This window comes from Silurus meridionalis, chromosome 3, assembly GCF_014805685.1.
Source record: "Silurus meridionalis isolate SWU-2019-XX chromosome 3, ASM1480568v1, whole genome shotgun sequence".
Taxonomy (NCBI): domain Eukaryota; kingdom Metazoa; phylum Chordata; class Actinopteri; order Siluriformes; family Siluridae; genus Silurus; species Silurus meridionalis.
Genome location: NC_060886.1, coordinates 21,599,508 through 21,625,719, shown reverse-complemented (window position 1 = coordinate 21,625,719; position 26,212 = coordinate 21,599,508). Strand labels below are relative to the sequence as shown.

The 26,212-nt window shown below is 41.0% G+C and overlaps 1 protein-coding gene and 1 long non-coding RNA gene across 4 annotated transcripts in view; both read left to right on the top strand.

Moving 5' to 3' along the window:
- Positions 1-10,407, top strand: part of pard3bb (par-3 family cell polarity regulator beta b) — a 256,037-nt gene extending 245,630 nt beyond the window's left edge. For both annotated transcript variants that reach the window (XM_046845136.1, XM_046845137.1), the window contains exons 23-24: positions 2,034-2,110; positions 8,838-10,407. In XM_046845136.1, the coding sequence (XP_046701092.1) occupies positions 2,034-2,110; positions 8,838-9,177 (417 nt within the window). In that variant the 3' untranslated portion in view covers positions 9,178-10,407. The remainder of the gene's footprint in view (positions 1-2,033; positions 2,111-8,837) is intronic.
- A 2,178-nt stretch (positions 10,408-12,585) lies between these two features.
- On the top strand, positions 12,586-22,406 carry LOC124380340. 2 transcript variants are annotated; one of them, XR_006924665.1, is made up of 5 exons: positions 12,586-12,890; positions 14,529-14,631; positions 14,811-14,996; positions 19,042-19,257; positions 22,345-22,406. It is a non-coding gene; the product is annotated as an uncharacterized LOC124380340 (long non-coding RNA). The 2 variants fall into 2 exon arrangements; XR_006924663.1 differs by lacking the exon at positions 22,345-22,406 and having other exon boundaries at positions 19,042-22,325.
- The last annotated feature ends 3,806 nt before the right edge of the window (positions 22,407-26,212 follow it).

Below are 26,212 nucleotides of genomic sequence, written 5' to 3'. Positions count from 1 at the left end.
CCAGTCATGTTTGGACAAAGGATGTATTTCATCCCACCTAAGAGCTGCTTTTTAAGTCTTTCTTTCTCTTTCTCACTCTGTTCATCACTTCACCTTGAGGTTCATCTCACCTGACTCTCACTATCTTTCACATCCAATGTGGTGTCTGGATTCGCAAAATAAACTTTGAGTGAGACGCTTCAAAAATCAGGTTAAATTCAGGAACAGCGTCATTATCTCATCCCTGCCTCACTCTATTACCTGCTCTCGGGAGTCAGGGAGCTGTTAGAAGTTGTTTCTTTTCAAGTATGTCCAAAGAGATCAGGTTCTTTTTAAACTGAGTTCAGGCTGGGTTCAGATGAAGGCACTGGACTGGAAAAAAAGCTAATCCGGAGTTAATCTTCGATTGTGGCTGGTCATCAAGAACAACATACTGGGCGAGGTCTGTTAGTTTCACTTAATCTTGCGTTGCTCGACGTCATACCCTGGCTAATATCACACAGTATGATCTGGTATTGGATGTTGATGTGGGAGTAGCAGGTGTTAATGAGCGTAGTATTGGACCGATATCAATGCCTCTCTTTTAGAATCAGTCTAGTCAAACGACTGTTTAGTCTGGTGCATAATGTGTTGCTTTGCTAAGATGGTAATGAGAGTGAATGTGTGAGCTATCTGCAATCTTTGCCAAATCATCAAGGAAACAAGGTAGTCCAAATGTATTCGAAATCTTTATTGCGCAACACTTTGGAATACGGGATACCCGTGGGAAAAAAAATTCGAGTCCTGCACTGGCACCGAGTTGTAATATCAGGCTCTAGGAGCTGACTGTTCTTTCCCAGTCTATAAGTGTTTTGTTCCCCTTGGGCTTGCCTGCTACACAGTCTCATCCTGGCCTTTTACCACACTGGCCTACAGGACTGTTTCAGCTAGGGGCAAAAAGATCCTTGACTCCATCTCAATTCAAAACACTTGATTCGGAAAAGCCTGTGAAAAATATAAAAAGGTGGAAATGCTGAGCATCTGACACTGAATACAGGGAACTGTATTTCCCCTCTCCCTGTTCATCAGGAATGCTTTGTCATTTACCTAGTCCATTCTTGCCCTGCTCATAACCTGTTTCTCAATTCCTAAGTAATGCATGCCTGTCCCTTTATCTTCTCACTGTGAAGACATGGCCTCAAGACATTTCCATGTTCACAGCTAGTGAGGAGAAATGTGCTTAATATGCAGGCAGTGGGCCAGCCATTATGAGCACGGCAGAGAGAGGTGGCAGCTCAGCGAGCGTATATTTAAAACCAGTTCATTGAGACGGATGACACAATTTCCCACTTATTGCCCTCGGAAAAGCAGCCAGTTTTCCATAATGGCTCTAACCTTCAATCCGTCAGCCGCAACTAAATCTACTGGAATAATTTTCTCATGGATTATTTGTCAGTATTTATAATTTATTAAGTTGCCGATATGTGTCAGGCTGAGATTCTCACCTACTGAAATGTCTATCACACTTGTCTTGTTTATATGGAAAGAAAAAAAATTGTGCAAGAACATTAAAAAAAAAAAAAAAAAAAACATGGGGATGCTATGTGTCTCTTCCTCAGAATTGAGACAGTGGTTAGGACAGGATGAGTGCTGGACCACTCAGCTCCTTCCTGTTTTTAGTAACTTAATCTAACCTCCTACAAACCCCCCACCCCCCTCCTCATGACTCCTGATGTTAAATCCCCAATAAGCATCCTTTGTGAGCTGCTCTCTCGCAGCCTTTCAGGCCTTGATTACAGAACCGGCCGGTATTTCAGACCGAGAAAGGGAACTTTCATCACTGCTCTTAATGCGGAGGAGGAAGGGAGCCGAAATAAAGCTGAGCTTAGGCGGAACCAAAAATGACTTGCGGTATTCATGTCATCTAATCAGTTCTGTAGTAATCCATCGCAAACCGTATGCGACAAGAATGGATGAGTGTGCTGAAACTCTGTGTTACAGTGAAAGGCTTTGTGTGTGGAAGTGTTGGTTCTCTGTCTGACTTCACACTCTGCTTCTTTTTTTTTTTTTAACAGATTCCTGTCAGGAGTTCTGACCCCAGAATGGCTCCCCGCTATGAGGATGTGGAGCGTCAGTATGCCTCCCTACCCAGGTATGCTCATTCATCTACCCATCCAAGACAGTGATGGAAAGATCAGCAATGAGATAAGTGTTGGGGAGTGAAGGATGGAAATAACTGACTGAGAGACCAGAAAAAAAGAGAGAAGTGTTGGATAGCAATAAATAAATGAGACACACAGAGAAAAGTAAAAGAACCATGATTAGTCAGAAGTGCAGAAAGAATAATGGAGCAAAACACAAAGGGACGTGGAGAATGCAACGAGGAGAGAGGATCGGAAAAAAAAAAACGCGGTTCAAGGGACGAATACGAATGGGAGCGAAAGAAAGTGGCGAGCCGTGGCCCTCACTGCGCAGTGCTGAGTAATCCTCTTTAAAGCTTATAATTAAATCTGGAGTGTCTGCCTTCTGAGGCCCTCTCCGCCTGGGAATTCACCTGATCCTCTCAGGGGAGACAGGCCGGCACTGCAACCTGATATCACACTGCATTTCTGGGCCTGAATCGGGTAACGGCATTGTCGTCTCTTTCACAGCATCTGCACGAATGGGTGTGAAACCCAGCTCGACTGATTAGCATCAATCAGCAAAATAAATACTCGCCAGAATAAAGGTGCTTAGGATGACTTTATGAAAGTGCCACTGCATGACGTATAATACAGGGATGAATTCGAGCTACAATGCATCTATCATCTCAGAAATGTTTTTTTTTCTTCAGTACAGACTTTTGCATAAACCCAAACACCCCCAGAGCCCACTTTAAAAGGCATTTTCAATCTTAAAGTTACCCCGTTACTCCAGTTCCATTACAATGAGATGTGTTTTTATGCTGACATAATTGCGATGAGCCTTCCACACAGCCCTTTGCTAACCCTAGACCCGCTTGTTATTCTAACCCAGACTGCCGAGCTGAGGTCACTGGTCCTCGCAGGTGGAGGAAGGTTGTTAGACCGATTGCACGCTCCTCCACATGCGCCCAATTATAACCATTAACCAAATAATACACACGCTCATTATCCAGACTGCTTGTCCAATCAAAAGAAGTGCACGCCCCTCCCCATCCGAAGATTATTGGATTAGCTGGCCAAGTCAAAGTTCCGCTTGATTCCGGAAGGGTTTTCATTGGATAGTTGGGGTGATAATTGGGTGATTAATGTGCAGATGGTGGCCTCTTTGGATGAACTCGGGGTGATGAGACACAGTGACGCAATTGCTTCCAGTTCTATAGAGTGCAAATCAGTCGCCACATCACCTACGCTTTCTCGCTCGCTCTCACTCACACTCGCATGCTTCTTCCTCTCTCACAGTTATTATTGCGACCAAACAGGCTTCTTCAGATTTCTTCAGCCCACTAGCAAAGGGGTGTGTGTGAGTACACGTGCGTCCTTATGTTCTGGTGGGGACTACAAAGTTAAGGAATATCAGACAGTTTTTCTCAATTAGACAGAGAAACCAAAAAAATTGTTTGTTTAATTGTTCACCAGACAAATTGGTAGCATGGAGTTAATTAATGCATTTATATTCCTAGCAATGGAAGGTCTTCACAAGTATAGTGCAATGTGTGTGTGTGACCAGTCACTTACACTGTGAGGTCCCATGTCGAGGACCTGCTGGCTCGCCTGCACAGCTCAAACGAGTTTAAAATCTGCTGCTCCGAGGTTTTAACAGCGCTTAAGAGACTTGTTGGAGCAATTTTGGACATTTGTTAGTACAGCATTCACATGTCAGTCAGACGTACAGGAGAGCTGTCAGATTCAGAACTGAAAATGCCAGAAAAAGAACTTGTGACAAGAAAGGGGGGGAAAAAAAGGTTACATTTGACGAGAGCTATGAAAATAATGCCATATTTCCATTGTTCTGCCTGTTCGATGTTGCCTTGGCAACCAAGCATCCACCATCTGTGCTAGGCTGGACCTCCTCACCCCTTTTTTTTTCCCCGCTGTCTCTCTCTCTCTTTCCTCTTCTTCTCTTCGTCACTCTTCCAGTGCCTACAATTTCTACCTCCATTTATTTCCTTTTTTTTTGTTTTTTGATTGGTTCTGTAGCATTAAAGGAATAATCACAGTCCTGGTGTATTAGTTTTGCAAGTATCCATAAGGCCAGGTTTATAGACCATCTTTATCAAATATGAACTTAGTCATACATGTGTATGTCACCCAACTTTCTTTCATCTGCTTTAATCATTTTGAACATTTTTAGCAAAACGCTTGTATCTTTAAATGGAAATATATGAAACTAACTTGCTGCCTTTTACCTTTTCTGCGTTTTCTTCTTATTCCTTAAAGGTTCTTTAAAGATCTCTTCTTTAACACTGAGGAATAAATGACAGAGCCCTAATACTCCTCTGTGTAAAATTTAATCTGAAGTATACAAACAAAGATCAGTTATTACACTTTGCCACCCAGTTCTCCATCACAGATTGCTGTTTATGGAAAAGTTTTCCTGTCATGCTTCAGGAGTTTGTATGTTTGCAAGTCCTCTGTTGCTGCAGCTTGTTTTTGCTTCAGCTCCGGCTCGTTTTCCCTCCAGCCGCTCCACTTAGCCCCACCTTTTATCGCAGGTAGATTCTAGAAAATAAAGCTGCTCTTTATATCCAATCTGCTGTAAAATCCAGCTCCCTGCTCCAGCCAACTTCTCCTCAATTGCATCAATAAGCGCGCAGGCATGAGTTTATTAGAGCAAAGCTCATTTAGTACAGCTCGGCCCACCAGGCATCAAACAACATCCCATTAGCGCGCCAGGCAGGTAACAGACGGAGAATGTTAGGTTAATGGTGTAATCAGGCATGGGTTAATTTATCGATGGTTTCATTGGCTGCTGCAGTAGAGAACAATCAGTCGTGATTTCAGGCGCTGAATGAGTTAGGAGCTTGGTATTTCTTACAGCAAGCGGAGCGGCGATACAAAAAGCCGTCGGCCTTTTTCTACAGGTGTCGACCTTCAGCATTCTTCTGCTGCCTCTCGGAAGGAATTCTTTCTGCGTGGGCAGGTTTCAGATCAAAAATACACAGAACTGTTTCTGCCTGCACAGCAGCATAAACACCGAGACCACTTAACCACCTAATTCATCCTTTCAACCATGCGCTAACTGTGTTTAGCTCTTCTTTTTTCTATACTGATTATTTAAATGCCACTAGAAGTGTTTGCTATTTCTCATATTTTCTTTTCATTGATATTAATACTCTTAAATTGACACTCTTTAGCCAAAGGGAAAATATTTCTTCATGCATATACATTAGAACTGACAGCTAAAGCTTTTAATGGTAGCGTGAATGTTTTCCTGCTTTCCTTTCTCCCAATAAAAACCTGGAATTCTAAATAATCCTGCTGGGATCTGGCCTCTGAGCCTCTCTTTTAGAGTGCTGGTGGTGTCTTGTGACTCAGAGGGGTCAGCAGTGTATGTGTGTTTGTGTAAGTGTGAGGGGTAAGGTGCACGGTTCCCTGAGGGCAGCTGTGCAAACATTGGCCAGCCTTAGAGGGTCCGGGGCGTCACTTCAGCAGCCAGGTGCTCTGTAGGAGATTAACACACGATCGCATCTTTACCAGTATAACACAACTGGGTTAAGAACATTTCAGGAGAGAACACAACGCCGACCGACCAAGATAAAAATCGAACAGTTCGACAATAATAGAAAGAAAGTACCTTCCATAAGAGCATCATATCAAGCAGAACCCTGCGTCTATATTAGAAGAGGAGCGTTTGAGAAAGACGCGTTGAGTGTGTGTACTGCTCCCTCAGCAGTGCTGGATGATAAAGCCATTTATCTTTCATTACACGTCACTCGAGCTTTATTGCTCTTTTGTTTTGGTCTCTCTGTCGTTAGTGCCTTATCAAGTTGGGTAATGAAATTTCACTCTCAAAGTGAAACTTTGTTACCTGGAGTTTTATGAGTACATAACTGGGTTAGAAACCCACATGAGCACTCGGTTCAGGATTGAACTTTGATATGATGAGTTTGTGAATGAGACGATCGCTCTATTTATTATAACCGAATTGGCTTCATGAGTGTCATCGCTGTTTTAAAGCGATGATAAAATTGGCTATATATAATTGGTAATATTTGGTCATTTCATGGTGGGTTTCTATCAGGTGGGGTTGCTTCTTTAATGTATTTTAAGGAATGAAGGAAAATGGTATTCGGCTGCATCTACCCATGTTTCAACAAAATGAGTATTTACAGCGTTTGGCAGGAGTTGAACATCCTCATGTTTATTTAAAGTGGTTATGGAGTAGAAATAACATTGAGTTTCCTAAACCTTTCTAGAAAGCATCTGGTTAGTACAGCTAAAAAAAAAAAGTGCACGTTTTCGCACAGTATGTGAGGATTTCTTGCAGTTCAGTCATCTGTTAACTGAGCTGGTCAGACAGCCGACACTAAGACAGACGAAACATACAGTTATTTCAGAAAGTATCATTGAAAGAGGTTTTCCAAACTGGCCAGAACTCTGCAGTGGATCACTGGCATGGTCTAAAATGTCTATGTTCCTGGATCTATTTTGTCACGTGTGATGGTGTAGGGTTTTCGCAGTCGTGGCTCTGAGATTTTCAGACAGCTGTTTCCCACTGACACTCCAGAAATCCCACTGCGAATAAGTACCAGCAATTTGGTGACTCTGGAATGTCCTCCTAGTTTCAGAGGCAGGTGTGAGAAATCCCAAAACAAGAAAAGGATTTTAGCTCCGTCACTGACACCGAATTCCTCCCAGATGCCCGCCATAACACATTAGCGCTGATGTACAGCAATAAATGAGCGACTGACAGATGTAATGCTCTCCTGCATGATATTTTAAACATAATGGGACTTATTATGTGTAATAAGAGTGTTATTACTCAATCCCCCATTGCAGATGGCTGTATTAAATGTGCAATTTCCAGTCTTTTCAATGTAGGTACTGGAAATCAGATGGGATATGACTATGGGCAATTAACTGGACAAATTTTGTTAATACCAAGGATTAAATAAAAAATGGAGGAGATTTGGATTTGAGTGTGTGCATATGCTTTGCAATTTAACACGCCAGAATTGGGATTTCTAAATGCTTCAGCTATTTTAGATTAGTGTCAGGGAGAAGGGCAGACATGTCTGAGAATTCACAGGGAGAAGAATATAGGTTTATTGTAAATATTTTTGGGGGGCGGTGGTAGAGGGGTGGTGATGGCGGATTGGACCAGGTGCAGACAGCCGCTACATGTGCCAAAGCTGATAATCTTTCACAGGAAAGATATAGCTGGCCTCTGCACTCCTCTTCTCTGTGTACATGCTTATCAGAGCCTGAGGAACTTGACATGGCAAGGCCATGTCCAGTATGAATGGGTTATAGAGTAGGAGAGTGTGTGTGTGTGTGTGTGTGTGTGTGTGTGTGTGTGTGTGTGTGTGTGTGTGTGTGTGTGTGTGTGTGTGTGTGTGTGTGTGTGTGTGTGTGTGCGGTGTGTGCGCATGCAGACGTCCGGCTGTCTTGCTGAATGTGTGGTCAGCACAGAAGAGAGATTAAGGGCATGCTGATGATTTTTGGAATGCCTGCTTTCCTGCCCTCTAAGTTGCAGTCCTGACTTGTTATAGCCCCCCATTCAACAAAATGTAGCTAAGATAAGCTGGAATAGCAGACGTCGTGCTAAGGACTCTTGAATCTAATGTTCTCCACACTCAGCAGGGGGAACCGAAGATATACACTTTGTGATATGGAGAATATGAGGGCTAATTGATATCTTGAGCGGCAGCTTGTTCGCGGACATGTGGCAGACACGTAAACATGGGAAGGGATCTACTGTGAATAGTTGGACTAATGTATCCTAGATTTTTAAGATGTGTCACATGGCTGCACTGATACTGACCCTGAAATTGAGCTATGAGTAAAGATGTGTTGCAGCTTAACAGAAGCAGCCAAGCTCATGACTGCATTGAGTTTCTTATAGCTTCCTCACACACTTTTTTTCAGCAAATGTCTACGCCTGTAAAAGGCACAGAGTGCTGGATTATGCCTGCCTGCTCTTGTGCTGCTAAACAGATGATTCCCTAATCAGCCACATGGGCCAGAGATGTCCAAATGTTTTATTGCCACTGGTTTTCCACTTGGTTGTAGAATGTGTTCTGATAGATGAATAATTGACGCACTTTAAAGTTTCTCTGATACTTTACTACATTATGAGTAAAATATCTGGTCGGCAGAAAAACTAATAAAATGACTTGGGCTAATAATATGTAACCAATCAACACAAAAAGGTGTCAGTTACAGTATGTTTCAGTTCAAAAAGCATCCCATCTTCCTTAAGAATTGAGGATTTCTAGCCTATTGACGGATCTCTGGGAACCTTAAATTTGAGTTTCTGCGGGTTTAATCCAAATTGCTGAGTGTTCCTTTAAACTTGTCATCATTCCTTTGAAGCATGTCATCTTAATCCTAAACTTTATGCAACAGCAGATTGAAGATGCCATTTTTGGACCGTAGCATTTTCGTTCACAGCCTCCATCTCTGTAGTTCAGCTGCTCGGATTAGAGGTCATTATTGTATTCCCCTATCTCCTCTCCCTCAGGGTCTGTATCCCCTGCCAGTATTTCTCTACCTCTGCTCAGAAGTCCTGGTGTCAAACACAATTCAGTCCCTCCTTTCCTAAGCTCCTATTAGCTCCTCTATTGCCACAGGAGTAGGTAGCGATTCTCAGGCACACAGAGAAAATGTTGAAGGATTTTTTTTTTTCTTTTCAGAAAAAAAAAGCTTTACTTTGTAGTTTTTAACTTTTTTTTTTCCACTTGCTCTTTCTTACAGAAGGGGGCCAGTGGATTCTACCGAATACCCCGGACAAGCTTGGCCTGTGCACAGGGACCCTGCTCACTATACCACCCCACAGCCAGGCTACCACTCCAACTATCCCCATCGCCCCCTGGATCCTCGGCACAACGACCCAGGCCTCTACCACCCCCACCCTCCACAGAGAGGCCCCATGCGCCAGGACGTGCCCCCCTCACCCCCTGTGGCCCTCCGAAGTGCCCGGTACGACACCATGAACCGTGGAGGCTTCAGACACACTAGTCCAGAGCGATTTACCTACACGGATGGTCGCCATCCGGACCCGCGACAAAAGAACGCCATGACTGCAGCCGTTTAAACACAGCAGTATATATCCTGCCTGGTGCACAACCACACAAAACAACATTCAACAACAACTCTGTGTTTTTATGTGCTTGACCTGTGGTTCACTTTGCCTCATCCTGAGTGACTTGCTGCCCAAGGCCACGTCTTAAAAAATAAAAAAAAAAGCACATACTACATTCCTGTCTTCCTGCCAAGTGAGCATTAATGTAACTACATTCAAGAGCTTCTCTTTTTCTCCAAATCTGTGATGCGACCAAAGGGTGGTGTATGTGTACGAGCATACCTGCTCCAGCTTCCAAGTCGAGCGAGATTCCTATGTTACCATGCCTATGTGAGCCAAGGCTTGGACGCTTCTTCACTTTATTCATCAGCTCAGTCTAAAGAGTGTATTATTGCCTTCTTTCCAGTGCTATCATATTTCGATTTATCCCGAAAACTTCCATTTTATTATTTCTTTCTTGATCTTACATGCGTATTATTCAGTAAATAAAATAAATACAGAAGGCACATGGATGTAATTGGATGGGTATTTTAAAGGGGTTATAGGTCACCATATACACTTTTGTGCACACCTTCAGTCCTGTCATATTAGATAAATCTGTTCACCGTCACATCCGTTGCCTTCTGCCTGTACACTTTAAATCCTTTACTTTCTGCATGTACACAATTATTCATTTACACTAGGGCATTTATTATTATTCACAACCACACTGTTTATATGCAGTTGTTGGTGACACTTTCAGATAACATCATTTAGAACCACTGACACCAGTAAGAGTCTTTTTCTATCTTAAAGGGTTTTTTCTTTTCATTAAATGTTATGTGAAGGTACTCTCTTCTATCTAGTCCTACTGTTAATGAGTTTGTCTTTTATATCTGTTCGATTGAAGTCTTATTAACCAAAAATTGAATGTGTTTGTCAAGAAAGGAACGAAGGAACCACCACATCGGAAGGACGAGAAGACGATAGAGTTGTTGCTCCACACGCTTCTTCTCAGCAAGCGGCAGCTTTCCGTTCTTATTTTCCGCCACGCTATTCGCACGTTTCGAACGTATAAACGACACAGTGAACGTTTAGAAAGCAGATAACGGACAAATTCGATTGTAATACCTTTGATGTACACGTATGACTCAAGTATATTTTCATAGCTCTGTAACAAACCAAACAAATGTTAATTGTGAACACATTTTTTACTAACCCCTTTTATAACACCACGTTATTAAATATGCATTGAAAATAGAATTGTCTCGCTTGAATTCTTTCGATAAATGTTTTCTCTTTAAAGTGTACATAACATTTTACCTCTGTGTTAGTAATTAACATCTGTCATTATCAGTTTAGATTGTCAGACCTACATAGAGATACGTTTGTGATTACAGGCAAGTTTCTATTCTAAAGAAGCTTCAGGATTGGAGAATTAAGAGTACATATTTGTAGATTTTTATGCAAACTGTGATATCTGCTATTGTATTGGCTCATTCCTCTGGCCAGGGAAACATGCACTACTTTCACACACAAAACCCACGAGTTCATTTTTCCTGGATGTTCCCTTTTTCACTTTCATAGACTGAACATTGCAAACTGGTGATAAAACAAGCAGACTGGTAAACGGAGTTCCTTTAAATGTTGTCTGATTTCAGTGGCGCAAGTGAAGTCCAGCTCCAGTCCACCAATCACACAAAGGATAAAGAGGCCTGAGCAGCCCTGAGACCATTCAGAAAAACGTTGCCACTGAACAGTTCGAGGAGTAAAGTAGAACTTCTGTGTTGGCGGCGGCATCAAGAGACACTGCAGGTGGTGATCAGGCGCTGCGCTCAATCTACAGCCAGGAGACACTCAGCAGCAAAACAGGGTACTGTCAGCAAAATGTTTAAAGGAGTGTAAGATAGCAGCTCTCCAGGAGCTTTACACATTCTGATGTTCTATTTTCAGCATATTGGGACAATTCTATTTGTTATAGTTTTGTATACATCTGCGTTCTTCAAGATTGGTTTAGGAAGTGCACACTTCCCATTTCCAAGCTTCCTGGTTTGACATTCTCTTTAAACTCCAGGTTACGCAAACGTCAGGTCTGATTGCTTCATTTCACCAGGTCTACACATTCCTTGTGCCGGTCTTGTTCCTATACGGAAACAATTTCACTTGGTGGATTTGGGGCAATTTCATAGATTCAGGACTATTTTTTATTCAGCTAAATGTTTATTTGTAAGCCATGATGAAATTCTTGCTGCTTTTGCTTTATTATTTCTGGTAGGGTTTTTTTTTTTCTTTTATAAAGTGGCAATTTCATTCATACCGCCTTCAAAAATATTTCTGGCGTAATTACTCCGTCCTCCCAGCTTTCCCAGAATCCATTTGGGCCGTGTAATTATTAGAAGTTATTATTAGGTGAACTTTTAATTAGCATCAGAAGCACTTTTGTGTTTGATGTGGCTTGTTCTCCACAGTGTCATGGTTGTCAGGAAAGGAAAAAGAGTGCGTTGTTTAATCGTCACCCCACATTGTGATGAGTGGGTCGTTTACACGATGGACGTTTTCTATGTTATTTGTGCTTTTTTGCTTGATTTATTTGCAAATTGTTCGATTCGCTGCTATAAGGTAAATTATGCAGGGTACAACAGTATCATTGTATAACGCTGCTGGAAGTGTTACGCAACTCTGCCACCGAATGTTTGAAATGGATTTGGTCTCACGTTGGAGTGTTTACAACTCAATCAGTACTTTTGGCAGCGTGTGTTATCTGGAACGTTTGTCCTGAGCTGAGTGGGGAACGAGGCATCCCTTGGAGAGATGTTAAACTCGCTTGGTGGAAATGTACGGTGAATTGGAAGTGACTCTGTGTATGTGTCTGTGAACGAACGTCGCAGATCGGATTTATGAAGGGTGGGACGGAAAATCTACACCCATTTCTTTCCTCATCAGGGCTTTAGAGCTTAACACCAGAATGAAAGTGCTTTCTCTGCCATTTTACAGTGGCTATCATTTTAATGGGAGCGGTGCTGGAGCGGGGTGTGGGTTCAGATATTCATTTTAGTACGCATTACTTATTTCTTTAATCATTTGTACATTCAAATCTCTAAAATGAATGAGTCCACACACACACACACACACACACACACACACACACACACACACACACACACACACATCCCTGTGTAGACTCCTGTGTGCTGGTCAAACTGCTGGTTCACATAAGTATGAACTGGTACTGAGAGTAAGCTAAGCATCTCCTTCAACTTCACATCTGCTGAATTGGACCTCATTAAGGTCACTGTTTGTGTATTATGTTAGCGCACATTATCCTGTTAAAGTGCACTAGCATGCGGCCACTATGCACACCGTGTTGTGTTCCTCGTATCCGTCTCAGTGCCTGAGAACATCACAGCAGCTGTTTCCTTCCCTTCTCTCCTTGACCCAAGATTACAGCACAGAGAGATTGTGGTTTGAGTTTCTTCTTTCAGTGAGCATGCGTTTTTAGTAGCGGACAGACTGTTCTTTGTCTCCTGAGCCCAGTGGCTTGGGGCTGATGGGCTTATTTTCTTTCTTTCTTTTTTTTTGTGTTTTGGAAAAACGCTTCTTTTCTCGCTCTCTCTCTCTCTCACAACCCATTTTTGGTTGAATTTTTTTTTGTTTGTTTGTTTTTGAGAGATACATGATTAAGGATTATGAGCAATCAGCTTTGTAATGGACAAATTTCATGAGTGAACATAAGTGGAGAATTATAGGTAAATTATGATCACAAACAAAAGTAAAAACAAATAAACTCGATGGGAAATCACCCAATAAGATAGTATCTTTAAAATATATATATATATTTGATTTTATTAAAAATTTAATTGGTTTTATTTTTTCATACCTATTTCTATTATTTCCAATATTCAATTTGTAATTTAGCTTAACCGTAATAACTTTAATAATGCACCAAACTCTGTGGTCTACATTACGTACAAATGTATAATGAAATTCTGTTTTCTTCTAAAAAAGAACCAAAGATGTATAAAACTGAATGATGTAAGGTAGGAGTGGCTTTTGCAGTAATATAGGTGTTTTTTTTTTGTTTGCTATCCGATAACGTCCTCTATGAACGTTCTGCTTTCTCCCCTGCGCTATCTTCATGCAGTCCGATAGACTATAACATGATCCTGATATTCGATTACAATCTGTGCTGTTTGTGCCTCGTTAACATGAATGCTCTGTGATTAGGATCAGAGAACTGAAACTACAGGTTATTGGAAGCTATAAATGTTGCCAGTTTGTTTGCAAGTTTAATAATTCCAAGTGCATTTCTCACTTTTGTTCAAATGTAGAAAAAAAGAAACAAATAGGTTTGCATTTAAAAATCAGATCTTTCTCATCTTCTTTTCTTTTCAACCCTCTGACTGCTGTTTGATAAGCTGGCTGTTTTTGGGGGGGGTTTTTTGTGGAATTGAGTTTGGAGAAAAGTGGTCCGAATAGTTCCAAGCTTTTTGCGAGAGAAAAATAATGAGGCTGGCAAGCAGGCAGATTTGTGCATTTCAAATGCCAAAGGAGTAAGGACTCACTCATTTAAGCTTCCTGTTTTGTTTTTCCATCTCTACTGAAACACAGAATGTGATTATTAAATGTTTTTTTTCCAAAAGCTTAGCTGTGATTAGACCCATGTCCATAAATGGTGTGGATAATATAGCAGATACCAGATGGAAAGAAAAAAGACATTAAAAAGAAAAAACGAATGACCTTGCATAGAAAGAATCCTTTCAGTCCTGATATGGGACTTAATGGATGGTACCTGCATGTCATAGAGGTCAGACACTACCTGCTCGTACAGTGCAGAAGGTGTGAGTTCCACTGCACAAAGTCTAATAATCATTTGTTCCTCGAATCGTGTACCGGTAAAAAACTCACGGATTTGCGATAAGTGGTCGAGGTCAAAGAAAATGTTGTTGAAAAATGCCTGAGATTCCTTTCCCTCTCTGTGACAGTGGAAATGGCCTTCACAGCCACATACTAGCATTTAAAATAACTTTGGATTAGTGGATGTTGAAATCGGATCCAAAAACTACTGAAGTGCCCGGGCAGCGTGATTTGAATATGTGAAGTTGTTTGAATCTGCTCTTCACGGATACCGAGCGTCAGAACCGCGCACGAGCTCGCGTTTTTACAAAACTGGCAGATCACTTTCACTCTCCACAGGAAATTATTTAAGTGAGCAAAAAGCCAAAAAGAGATTTTCCACCCCCGAAAAAATTCCAGGCCTAAATTACTGCCATGTGTTGTTTTGTGGAAAGCACGATAATGGAAATAAATAATGAAATAACGAGCGATGATTGCGCAAATAAATCCTGGATTTCACACTTTGCCACAAACTTGAATGTTTCCCCCAGCTCAGATGCTCACATGAAGGCAGGGTTGAGGAAGAGAGACCGAAAGACGAGGAAGAGGAGAGCAGAGAAGAAGGAGACACTTCGTTAACAGCTGCTGTGGCTGGTAGGTGCGAGTCGCTGCTTCTCGTCACTCCGTCACGCACACACTCCACGTTAATCCTCTGTGTTGTGGAGTTATGCTGCTTGTTAACGGGGTGTAAATTCAAATCCCCTTCAGTTGGAAAGCGTTGAAGTATTATACTTCTTTCCTTAACATCCATGCTTGTGTTTTGGATCTAACAGATAGGCGAGTAAACGTGCCAGGGATGCCAGCCACCATCTTACAACTAGCAGTCGCTATGGAAACCTCACGGCCGCTAGAGTCGACCCAGCCTCTTTGGTTGTCTTGGCTGGTGTGAAGGCTGGGAATAATGGCCGCTCACAAATTCTCTCTGAGGGGAGAGAGTGAGATGAGATCATGGTGGAGTGGTATGTGAGAAAAGCTCTGGATAAAAACAGTGGAGTTTTGAATACAGTCATGTTTGCTAGGGGATTTTTTTTTAGGAGTTAACTGTTGTGTATCTCACACCTGTTAAGTAAGACCCCGCACCTCATGCTCAAATCTCAAGGCGTTATCTGTCAAGATTTCTTGGGAATGCTCTTATAATGGACTGTTTCATTCAAGTTAATACATTTGGTGGTATTTGTATTAAACACACTTTATTAGTCATCCTCTCTTTACTTCTGCCACATTCTTAAAGCCTTATTATTCCACAACTTTGACCTTAACACAAACAGCCAACAGTCCAATTCCACTGAATTCCTTTAGATTTTTACTTGTATAGCATTTCAATTCAAACAATAGACATCCACTATGCAGAAGATGCAGAAGTAGATTTAGATCCCTAATGATTAAATTAGAGGTGACTGGCTTTTAGAAAAATCCTCCCTGAAATGACATAATGAAGAAAACTTGAAAGCAACCAGACTCAAGTGTCATGAGCATGACGATAGGTAGTGAAATTATAACTCATTACCACGTGTATAAGCGTATGCTGAAAATTTGAATTGTGAATCAGAGTCCTGGAATGATTAGAGTTCTTAGGTACACGTCTACAGTATCCATATGTTATTTACTGAAGCAAGGGTGAGAACTAAGCATAACTTTTAAAGATTTAAATATCTGTAAGGTGTCTAATGGAAATAATAGCAGCAGTAGAAACTGAGCCAAAAGCTCCTTTATTTGTAGATTTCCCCAATTTTCAGTCATTTATTTAGATTTCTTTTTCCATTATTGATTTCCTTTATAGGTTTTCATCCCATTGTGACTTAAATTTAATGTATTATTTAAAAAAAAAAAAAGGTACCTATGATGTGTTTTCCTTATGTTAAATTCCCTTTCTTTGCAGTAATTTCTAGGGACTTGTGTTAGGTCTCACAAGGTCTTCATCAATCTACCCAGAATTGAACACCGGTTTGTATTAACATTTAACTCTATCCAGATTGTGTGAAAAAGGCTATAGGCTGAGAGGATAGTCTGGCCAACAGCTCTATAAGTTCAGCATATTCCTGTGAAACATAATCTTTTCAGTCTTCTTCGAGGGTTCTTTAAATGTTCTCCCAGAGAGACAATGGAAACTCCCTTGTTTGAGATTAAATTCTTTGCTGAGAGAGTGCAGCACTATTGTTTTAGGACTGAACGTTCCAATCTGAGAATGTTTTACATGGTTTAAATGTTTTATGGTGTTTTGGAAGTTATAGTCTTTGGAGCAGAAACAAATCTTTTCTGCCCAAGTGAACTTGAGGACCATACAAAGTCTCACACTCCTTCACACACACACGGGTGTTTATGATGCAGCATGCCTTGTATCGTTCCTCTCAGTGAAATCCAAACATGCAGTTCATTATTATTGTCCTAAAATCCATTTTAGTTACAAACTAAAAATAGAGCACTGAGAAAATAGTTTGAGGAACCATTCGCACATGAGCAGGCTGTTGGTTTTCTACTGTAATGGATGTTCAAGAGGATTATTCCATTCGGCTGAGTGTATTTGAGGATTCATTTTTCCTCTTAAACACTTTCAAAGGGGATAAAAACCCCACCGAGAGGTGGAATTTTCGTTTTAAACAAATGGACAGCTCAAGTTAAACATTGTGAAGTTTTAACCCTCCACTTCCGTGCGTTTGGACTGTGTCCGTCTTTTTGTTGACACTCTGCTGGGACAGCGTGTCTGGCAAAGAGATAAGCGGATAGAAGAACACACCAGCGCTCTGTTCCAGAGGATGTAAACAACCTGACACCTAGTTTGACGATGGTGTACTTGTCTCGATCGCTCTCTGTCACTTTCCTTTTCTTTTCTTTTTTTTTTCTCCACAAGCTTTCTCACTTCCAAGCTTTCTCACTCTTAGATCCACACTCTCGCTCAGGTTCATCATCTCCCCTGCTGTTTGCATATATGTCTCAGTTAGCGGGTCTGAGTGGGCTGTCATGGTACACAGCTTAGCCCTGTTCCCTAGAGAGTGACCATATGGCATTGTTGTAACAGTGGGGTGTGTTTGAACCAGCAGTGTGTGCTTGTACACACGTAGCGTGTGTTTGTGCAAGACAAGGTACTCGCTTGGAGCATGCCTGCGGCTTTGCCGGCCTCGTCTACAAGCTGCAGAGCGCTAAAAATCGAGTGGCATTGAAGGTGATATCGTTGATTACCTGTAGACACAAGTGTGAGAAGGATCTTCTTTGTTCGGTCTCAGTGAAATCAGAAGCACTGTGGTGGTTTGTGGCCAGACATGAGTTAAATGAGACACGACCCACCAGTCTGTAACTGCTGAGACGTCACTTCATCAGCACGGTCTCATTAGCAGCACTTGGCTCTGGTTTGGTGGCTGCTGTTCCTGCAGATGGCCCATGTCATGAGTTTTTTTGGGCTTGCCAGTAGGGCTTCCAGAGCTCAGCTTCAAGTGTCACCGGTGCGCTGTGACTCATTCCAGCCGAGCCGTGAATAATGGCTCTCACCTGGACACTGACTCGGTTTCAGGCATACAACTTTTTCCGCCAACTGAACTACCCTCTGATCGTCACCTTCCTTTGACACCCCCCATGTTTTTCTCTCTCTTTGCCTACTAAATGCTTTGACATTCTGTGGACTGCTGGTTTTGGATATATGGTTACTTGGACAGCTATTATCTAAAACCTTGAAACATTCCAGACTCAGAAATGTAAACAAATGTTGTTGTGGATAAGAGTGATGCGGGAGCCCTTCTCTAGGTAAAGATGGATGGATTTCACCCCAAAAAACACTCTTCCTTTCACTTCCTGTCCTCGCTGATATCAGACCCTCACTAGGACTGAAAAAAATGTCACCTTAACTAAAAACGCAATTAAGATTAATTGTGCCCTAAACTGAAAATATAAACGACAGGGTCGTGTTTATTATTTTACTCTCACCTTAGACATTTCTCGCTCCTCTTCGATTGTCACAGTTAGATTTCACTCTTCACTTTTCCTTACAGTTGGCTCTTTTGTTTTTGCATCAAAGTGCTGATTTGTGATGTATTTATAACTTGAATACAGCTTTCTTTAAAACCCTCCTGTTTGACTCTCATCTCATTGAGATCAGTAAAGTTTTCTTCTTTCGGATCTCATCCAAAAAAGTGTTTAAACAGTTTCTATTGCATTCCAACTGCAGAATTTAGAGATATTATAAATTCATTAAAATGCCAGGGTTTTCAATGTGATGTGGATTGAGCACAAGTAAGATTGCCACACTAACTTGATCCCCGAGACATTTCATTAATACAGGCAATAAGCTTGAACTGGTGTAAAGTCTAATTGCACACAACTAATAAGCTGTAAATCCAGGGATCAGTCAATTTTTGAGGGAAAAGGCAAGTCATTTTAATGGTTAGTAATTAAGTATAGGCAATAACATTATTTAAGCTACAGCAATGTTTGAGTAAACGGTGGCATATTTTAAACAAATAATATAAGACTGTGTGCATATATCTGCATTGTAATGGTTCAGATAATGTTCTTCCTCAAGATCCTGCTTTGCTTGAAACTGGCCCTGATGTTATCTATCTCTGTACTCAGCAGCTGAATCCCTTATCTTTGTATCTTTGTGTCTTTGACTTCTTGTTCGTGTCTTATCCTTTGGTCCAGTTGCAGTCTCACATACACTCCGCATGTGACTTACTAGACGGAGGTTAGAGGAGACATAGATAGTTAACTTGAAGTTGGGTTTTCTAATGGAGCCGAACTTGCTCTGTGGGGGAAATGGAACATTTAGAGATGAAACTCCACAAGAGGTAAGAAATGAGGAAAAGACAGGCTTCTCAAAAACAAAGCTCTGGAACCCTCCGTGACCGGCAAATTTTTGGCTGGAAATCTGGTGATCATTCATTTTATTTCTATAAAAATCGTTTCACCACTGTTTCAGTTGCTATTATAAGATACATATAGAACAATTTTTTTTTAAATGTCAAATTATTGCATGCTGTGGTCCACTATTGCCTTTGCTTTGTGGTCCTCTTACAGGTGATGAGTGGTATAGACAGTAAAATCCACTGGCCCGAAACCAGTTTGGACCTGCACTTTGCCCAGTCGGGCCATTAGCAGCGCTGTGCGAGCTGCTTTACTGAGCAGCCAGAAATAACAGACTGTGCCAACAATCCATGCACAGCAAGCTGGGAGAGGTCAGAGGTCAATGCGGTGGCGCTAAACCGCAGCTGTGCCGACACCAGAGGAAGTGTGGTAAGTCAATCACCCTTAACACCACCTCTCTCCCTCAACTCCCAACACACTCAGCATTAAAGAAAAAAAAAGAAAAACTCAAGCTCAAGCTGGACAAGCCTAGAGTTAAAAATTTTATATGTACTGTGGAACAGAGCCTCATAACTGCCATATGAAAGGCGACTATGAGATGTGCTGTAAATAAGTTGACCCAGAGCCAAAAACAGGCTGCGATTTTAGTGCAGAATTCTGCCATGGACACCTTGTGTAATAAGTGTTTGCAGTAACAAAAACAATCAAAGGCCCCATGACCTTTGACCTGACTTTTGTGGGGGACAGATTACTCGATTGATGTGCCTGTTGCTAAACCTTGTTAGTTTGCGAATGCAACGCAAATGAGCCTTTTCCATTATCTAATAACTCGGAAAAGCTCCCTCTCAGCTGTCGCCCGCTTTATCCAAACATCTGCATGCAACTGCACACCAATCTGCATAAGCTAATTACAGCTAATCTAATCCAGGAGGGGAGAGGTGGCTGAAAAGACCTTTACAAATATCAGCTGTACCCACAGCTTCAGTAATGAAGAAAATGGCTAGCTTACAGATAGAGTGAGAGGTTGAGCTGGTGCAGCTTGTGTTGATTTTCGCTTGTGTGTTTTTGTGAGTTCGGTGTTAATCGCTAACGGACATTCGACATTTACTGTGGCACGCTCTCTGCTCGGCCAGAGGTCACTATGGCAATGGCCGATGAATACTCATCAGTTTACTGAAACTCGGCCTCGGGTTGATGTTCACTTTAATAAGCTTCCTAGTTCAAGAGAGAGGAAGAGTCAGGGAGATGTGTGTGCTGAACTACTGAACTCCTGACATTTCTGTGGGTCCTATCTAAGGACAGCACTTCAACACATTGTTCAAACCTCTCCCCCCCCATGCTTTTCTACACTTTAAGAGCGTCTGTTGGATGACGCATAAGAGGTGGAACGATTTCTTACACACAAGCACCGAGTTCTTATCTAATCTGAGGTACTGCTGCGTCTCTCTCGTAAAACCAATTCACTGCAAAGCCTGTAGCTTTATGCATACACACTTTACCAATACAGTGCAATCATACACATTGCCCACATTAACGTTCTATTATTTCGCATGCATTTATTCTCTTGATTTAATGTTGTGATTCTGTTAGGAGTAACACATAAAAATAGATCATATTGATATCTAATACGTAATTTCCAAAATGCGAACCCCTGCATACCATAAATGGTTTAAAGTAATTGATATTCAGTTATGCTGCGTGCACTGCCAACACTGTGTTAGCCACATGGTGTAAGTGCAGGAAATTCCACTTCCCAGGGGCACCCCAGCTCTAATGAATGTATAATAGCTACGTTTCTACTTGAAGTGACTGGTCCGAGTTTGGTACATAGTGCGCTAATGCCTCTTTGCTGTAAAGACTTGGAGATTACCCAAAAAAAAAAAAAAAACACTTCTATGTTGTAATGAGAGGAAAAATGGCTTAAAATTTTGAGATCACTGAAACAAACATTTTCCCCATCTTTGTGAGTGAGCGATTTTCTAAACTACAGACTTCAGTGTGAGAGGCTGGCTGAGATGGAGCACTTGTGTGTGCCTTCTCTGTCTTAAAAAAAAGTAAAAAAAAAAAATGAAGGCGAATTCTGTTTAATCTTAACTTGAGAGAACTTCTTGTGAAACTCCATGCCATTATCTTCTCGTAACTCCCTCATCAAATCACCCTACCCACTATCAACAACACCGCGAGTGTGTGTATGGATAGCTGGGATGGATGGCTGACCGCTCATTCAAACAAACATGATCTCTGACCTCTTGGGTAAACATGGCTGAAAATTGGCTTTTATATACACCTCTTATCTATCTTTCCATCCAATCACTGCCTAGTCCCCATCAGGGCAGCCAAACACACTTTAAGCTAAAGGCCTTGTGTGAGGGAGTGTTTGTGTACATGTTCAGTAATGGTTTTTACAGAACGTCATGGTCAGTGTGAATGCAGCCACTGAAGCCAAAGCGCATGCTGTTCAAAGCTCCACACAAACAGAGGCTGACTGCTCTGAAGACCAGCCTCAAGCTCCTTCAAGTGTTCCATGAGCTTTTATATGTACTTTTGGCAGCACTCACAAATAGGGTGCAATTTTTCCTTCTTCTTGCTTTGGATCAAGATAAGTGTGGAAAGAGAGGGGTGTTTAATTCCATAAAAGCACAATAGTCCTATTCTAACCAGGCAAAAGATTTTGCCATTTAATATCCTCACTCGCTCACCCCCCTCCCTAGTTATTAATCAGGATATTATAGCTCAGCTGTGTGTGGATATGCTTTAGGAGAAAATCTGTGACTTACCTTCCTCATACATATCATGTGTGTGGATTTGTATTTGAAGGTCTATTTGTGTGTGTGTGTGCATGTGATAGCTTTAGGTTATAGCTCTGAAGTACTGTGTGAGCACTTTCATTTTCTGAGGTAATTCTCTCCAAATATCCTCTGCATTTCCCTTCACTCTGACGCATGCAAAAAATGCGCTTATACACCGAGGAGACTGCTGCATCTATTCACAATACTTTCCTCCCTCTCTTTTACACTCTCTCTCTCTCCATAGGAGTAAAAGATGAAAAAAAAACATGCAGTGATTTCCTCTCTAATTTGTTTGTGTTTGCTTACAGTTCGTCAGTGATGTGCTGACTTAGCTGTGCGTTTTTCATGGGAAGCTATCAAATTCATACGGTAGGAAACACACTCCCAAGACAAGATGCCGCTGTTTTGTACATCATGAAGTCCCATTAGCATGAGAACTCACAAAACACATTGTACTTGCTCGGTTGGGTTAACTGCCAGTTAGACTGATGTTCACATTGAGAAGAATCTGCTGACCATGTCGATGCTGATTTCCTGTGTGTGTATATGTATCTGGATGCATATATACAGGTTAAGACCGGTTAAATATTGTCAAACAAATATTTCTACAGTAAGATATTTATTCCAGGAATGATATTTATATCTTTTAGCCAAAATGAATAATACAAAAAAAATGAATTTCGCATGTACAATTATATTTTTTATATTATACCGTTTCTGTGTACAGGTGTACAGACATTATGACCACCTGCCTGATATTGTGTTGGTTCCTCTTTCACTGCCAAAACAGTCCTGACCTGTCGAGCAATAAGTTCGTCAGCAGTTTGAGCTACAGCAGCTCGTCTGTTGGATCGGACCACACGTTCCAGCCTTCGCTCCCCACGTGCTACAGTGAGCCTCGGCCACCTATGACCCTGTCGCCGGTTCACCACTGTTCCTTCCTTGGACCACTTTTGATAGATACTGACTGCTGCAGTTTGGGAACAGCCGTCTAGCCATCCCAATTTGGCCCTTGTCAAACTCACTCAAATCCTTACGCTTGCCCATTTTTCCTGTTTCTCACACATCAACTTTGAGGACAAAATGTTCTCTTGCTGCCTAATATAGCCCACCCACTAACAGGTGCCATGATGATGAGATCATTAGTATCATTCACTTTACCAGTCCTAATGTTTTAATGTCAATGTTATGCCTGATTGGCCTATGTAAACACTGCTTTGACCTATTCAAAATTATATCATCCTTTTTTGTTGATATAATCAACTTTCTATTCTATTTCAATGTTAGACACCTGATAGAAGTTATTTTCAAAGCAATTGGCCACTAATGATTTGTTAGTATAAATGGATCTATTTCACTTGCATGATTTAAAGTCCACAAAACTAGTTATTTTTTTGTAATCTTGTTAAAGCAGCTATAAACAATTGTTCTAGAGTGTTATAGAGCACCTGGAAAGTACAATGTCCTCTGGTCTTATATTTCTTCAGGGCAGACAGCATAAAGAAAGAGCTTTACCTCGCACCATTAGAGCTGTTATGGAGCTGTTGTTATACAAAACTAGTTAGCACCTTCAGACCAGCCATATAGCAGAATGCTGTTATAAATGATGTGATGCAGACATACAGCATCTGTACATTAGGGTAAACCCCTCGAAAAGGTTAAAAATGCGTCCATTTGCCAAATGCATTGCGGTGTTGTAAATAAATAATTCAATAAAGCTGTAAAACTCCTGAACACTTTACACCCTCCTAATATCTATTTTGCCTAAATTATTTATGAACACACGTAATAAATACATACATTAATGTTCTGCACATGCACGCATGTGTGGTTAGCATGCTTGTGAGACCGTTCCATGTGCACTTTTCGCTTGTTTATAGCCAGGCCGGTAGTACAATAATGAGAAGCTCGTGAATTATGAAATAAAGGACAGTGTGCATCAATTAAAGCCATTTACAAACGTGCACGCACACACTCTTGTTTATGCTTGCAGTCTGAGAGGATTTTTGTTTATCCTGGCATAAAGGTTTGTGTGTGTGAGTGCACACATATGTCTAAGTATGTATTTGTTTTTAATGTGTGTCAGTGCAGCTAAGTGTGAAAGAGAAACAAAGATAGACAATCAGCCAATTAATTTTTATAAACACAATCACTGCAGTGTTTAATAGTGAAATGATTTGCACGTATTGAGGATTGATGTTCTTGCTGACAGTCACACACGGTGTTATTTCAGCAGGGGGTGGTGTCTTACTTTCCCCAGTCATTGTAGAGTATGTTATGTGTGGGTGCTGGGGATATCTGATGATCTGATCTGATAATGGAGACGGAACTGCTTATTTTTCTTTTCACCCTCTGTGTGTGTGTGTGTGTGTGTGTGTGTGTGTGTGTGTGTGTGTGAGAGAGAGAGAGAGAGAGAGCGAGAGAGACAAGAACCAATGTAAGAGCCTTCAAACCCAAACTTGTATTCTGATGATGAGGGATGTATACTTTTTGAATTGGTTTGTAGTTTCATAAATTACAGTGAAAATACTGACCTGTACTTTGTATAAATTATATTATTGAATTGTTTATTATTGCACAATGTAAAATTAGGTTTCCCCACTGTTTATTGTTGGTTATTGACTGATGGAGGCAGAAGCATTGCAGACAAAAGACAGGCATCAAGTCAGTTCTAGCTGATGTCTGTGACAAGCCCCTCCCCCTTCCATTTCATGGTGCATTATAGGACAGTGCAAAAGTGTCCTTCTTTCTTTCTACACATCAAACTTAATGTTATGCATTAGTATGTAATGTTCGGGTGAAGGCAGCTAACAGTTTTAATTAAATGCAGAGGTTTGCACACTAATAATGTTTTCTCACTGGTTGTAAAAATTGGTGTGTGCTGTAAGATAAAGATTTTGATGTGAGCCCTCTCTGATTTGAGACAAGTTTATCTTAAATAATAGCTTTTTTTTTTTTTTAGGCATAATATATTGTACTATATTGCACAAGGTATTATTCTGAATAGAAAATTATTTGGCCATAATCAATACAAAAAATTAAAAAAAATATTTATATAATAATTAATACATTTATATGTACAGTTTGTTGCATGTGTTCACAGTAAAGCAGATTCTCGTCGTCTCACCCAGACCGGGCACAGACAGGGCACTGTACTCACTGGCACCAGCTTGCTGCTGGACTTGGCAGCAGGTTACACATGCTAGCTTTGAACAGGACGCTGAAAAGTTCATATCCATTACATAGCCCAGTAATCGTTTTAAATGGTAAATGTGATCCTGGCGCAGGGCTTTTTCTTGAGCCCTATCGTGATGAACGTAACAGGGCCAGAGGGAGAGATGGGAGATATAGGAGTACTGAACCCAGCCAGTAGCACTGCTCCTGTTACCAGGCAGTCAGGACACAATTTTATACGAAGTAAAAAAAGTACAATTTGGAAAAGTGGTGGAAATTTTTTTTTTTTTTCTTTTCACTACGTAATTAAAAAAACAGAACCCAACAGTATTTAGGACTCTGGTTCATTTTCTGGTATTTTATTTTTTTTTAGAGATAACTAGATTGGTCACAGTGACAGAAAGAACACATTACATATACATATATTGCATTTGGCAAATGCCCTTTTCCAGAGCGACTTACATTTATCTTATTCATTCAACTGAGCAGCTATGGGGGTAATGGACCTGGGCTTTGAACTCACGACCTTCGGATCCAAAGTCCAGCACCTTAACTACTCCCCAGACTCCCGGAATGACCTACACATATGGTGTGTTGATGCAACTGCAAATCGAACATGGAAGTAACACTTGAGTATCTTTATTTGGTTATATATATTAGAGTTGTAGATCAAAGTTGTAAAAAAAATTAGCACTGTTTGCATATGGCGTCATTGTGTTTCTTGCCCCACTAGTTAGCCACAATTAGTTCCTGTTGGCGTCAGAATTGATCATGTACTGAAGCTTATACAAGCAAATATTTGGTGTTTGACTAGTAACAAAATGAAAAACCATAGTTTCAGTTACTGGTGCTTTGAGTTTACATTAATGTGCAATGTAAACTATATACCTGTGTGTGTGTATGTGTGTGTGTGTGTGTGTGTGTGTGTGTGTTCGGTTCTGCTGTTATTCTATTTATTTTTTATTAAGGTTTGCTCTGCAAACTCCCTCCCTGTGCCTGGCTGCTGCTGTGGTGCTGCAGTAATTTACTGACAGCCATTTGTCTAGTGTCTGCATTTTACAGCAGTGTTATAAAACTTGTGGTGTTACTGATGCCATAAAGAAATGGAGTTGTGTGTGCAAAAGCGCTTCATTAAATCCATTGTGACTGGCCTGGGCACTCTTTTGGAAAGGGAGAAGATGAAATTACAGTGTGCTGTTGGTTTCCTGGGCTCATCAAGCTCCCATTCCCAACCTCAAATAAGTCACACTCTTTTTAGATAATGCATTAACTACCCATCAATACTCTATTACTCTGCTGTGAGGCTCTTTTTTTTTAATGTAAAATGAACTTTGCTTTCATTTTCTAGTATTCACAGTGCAGGATGGCTCTATCTAGTTTTTGTCTCTTTTTGAATGCACAGCAAACATCTTTGAGGAGCA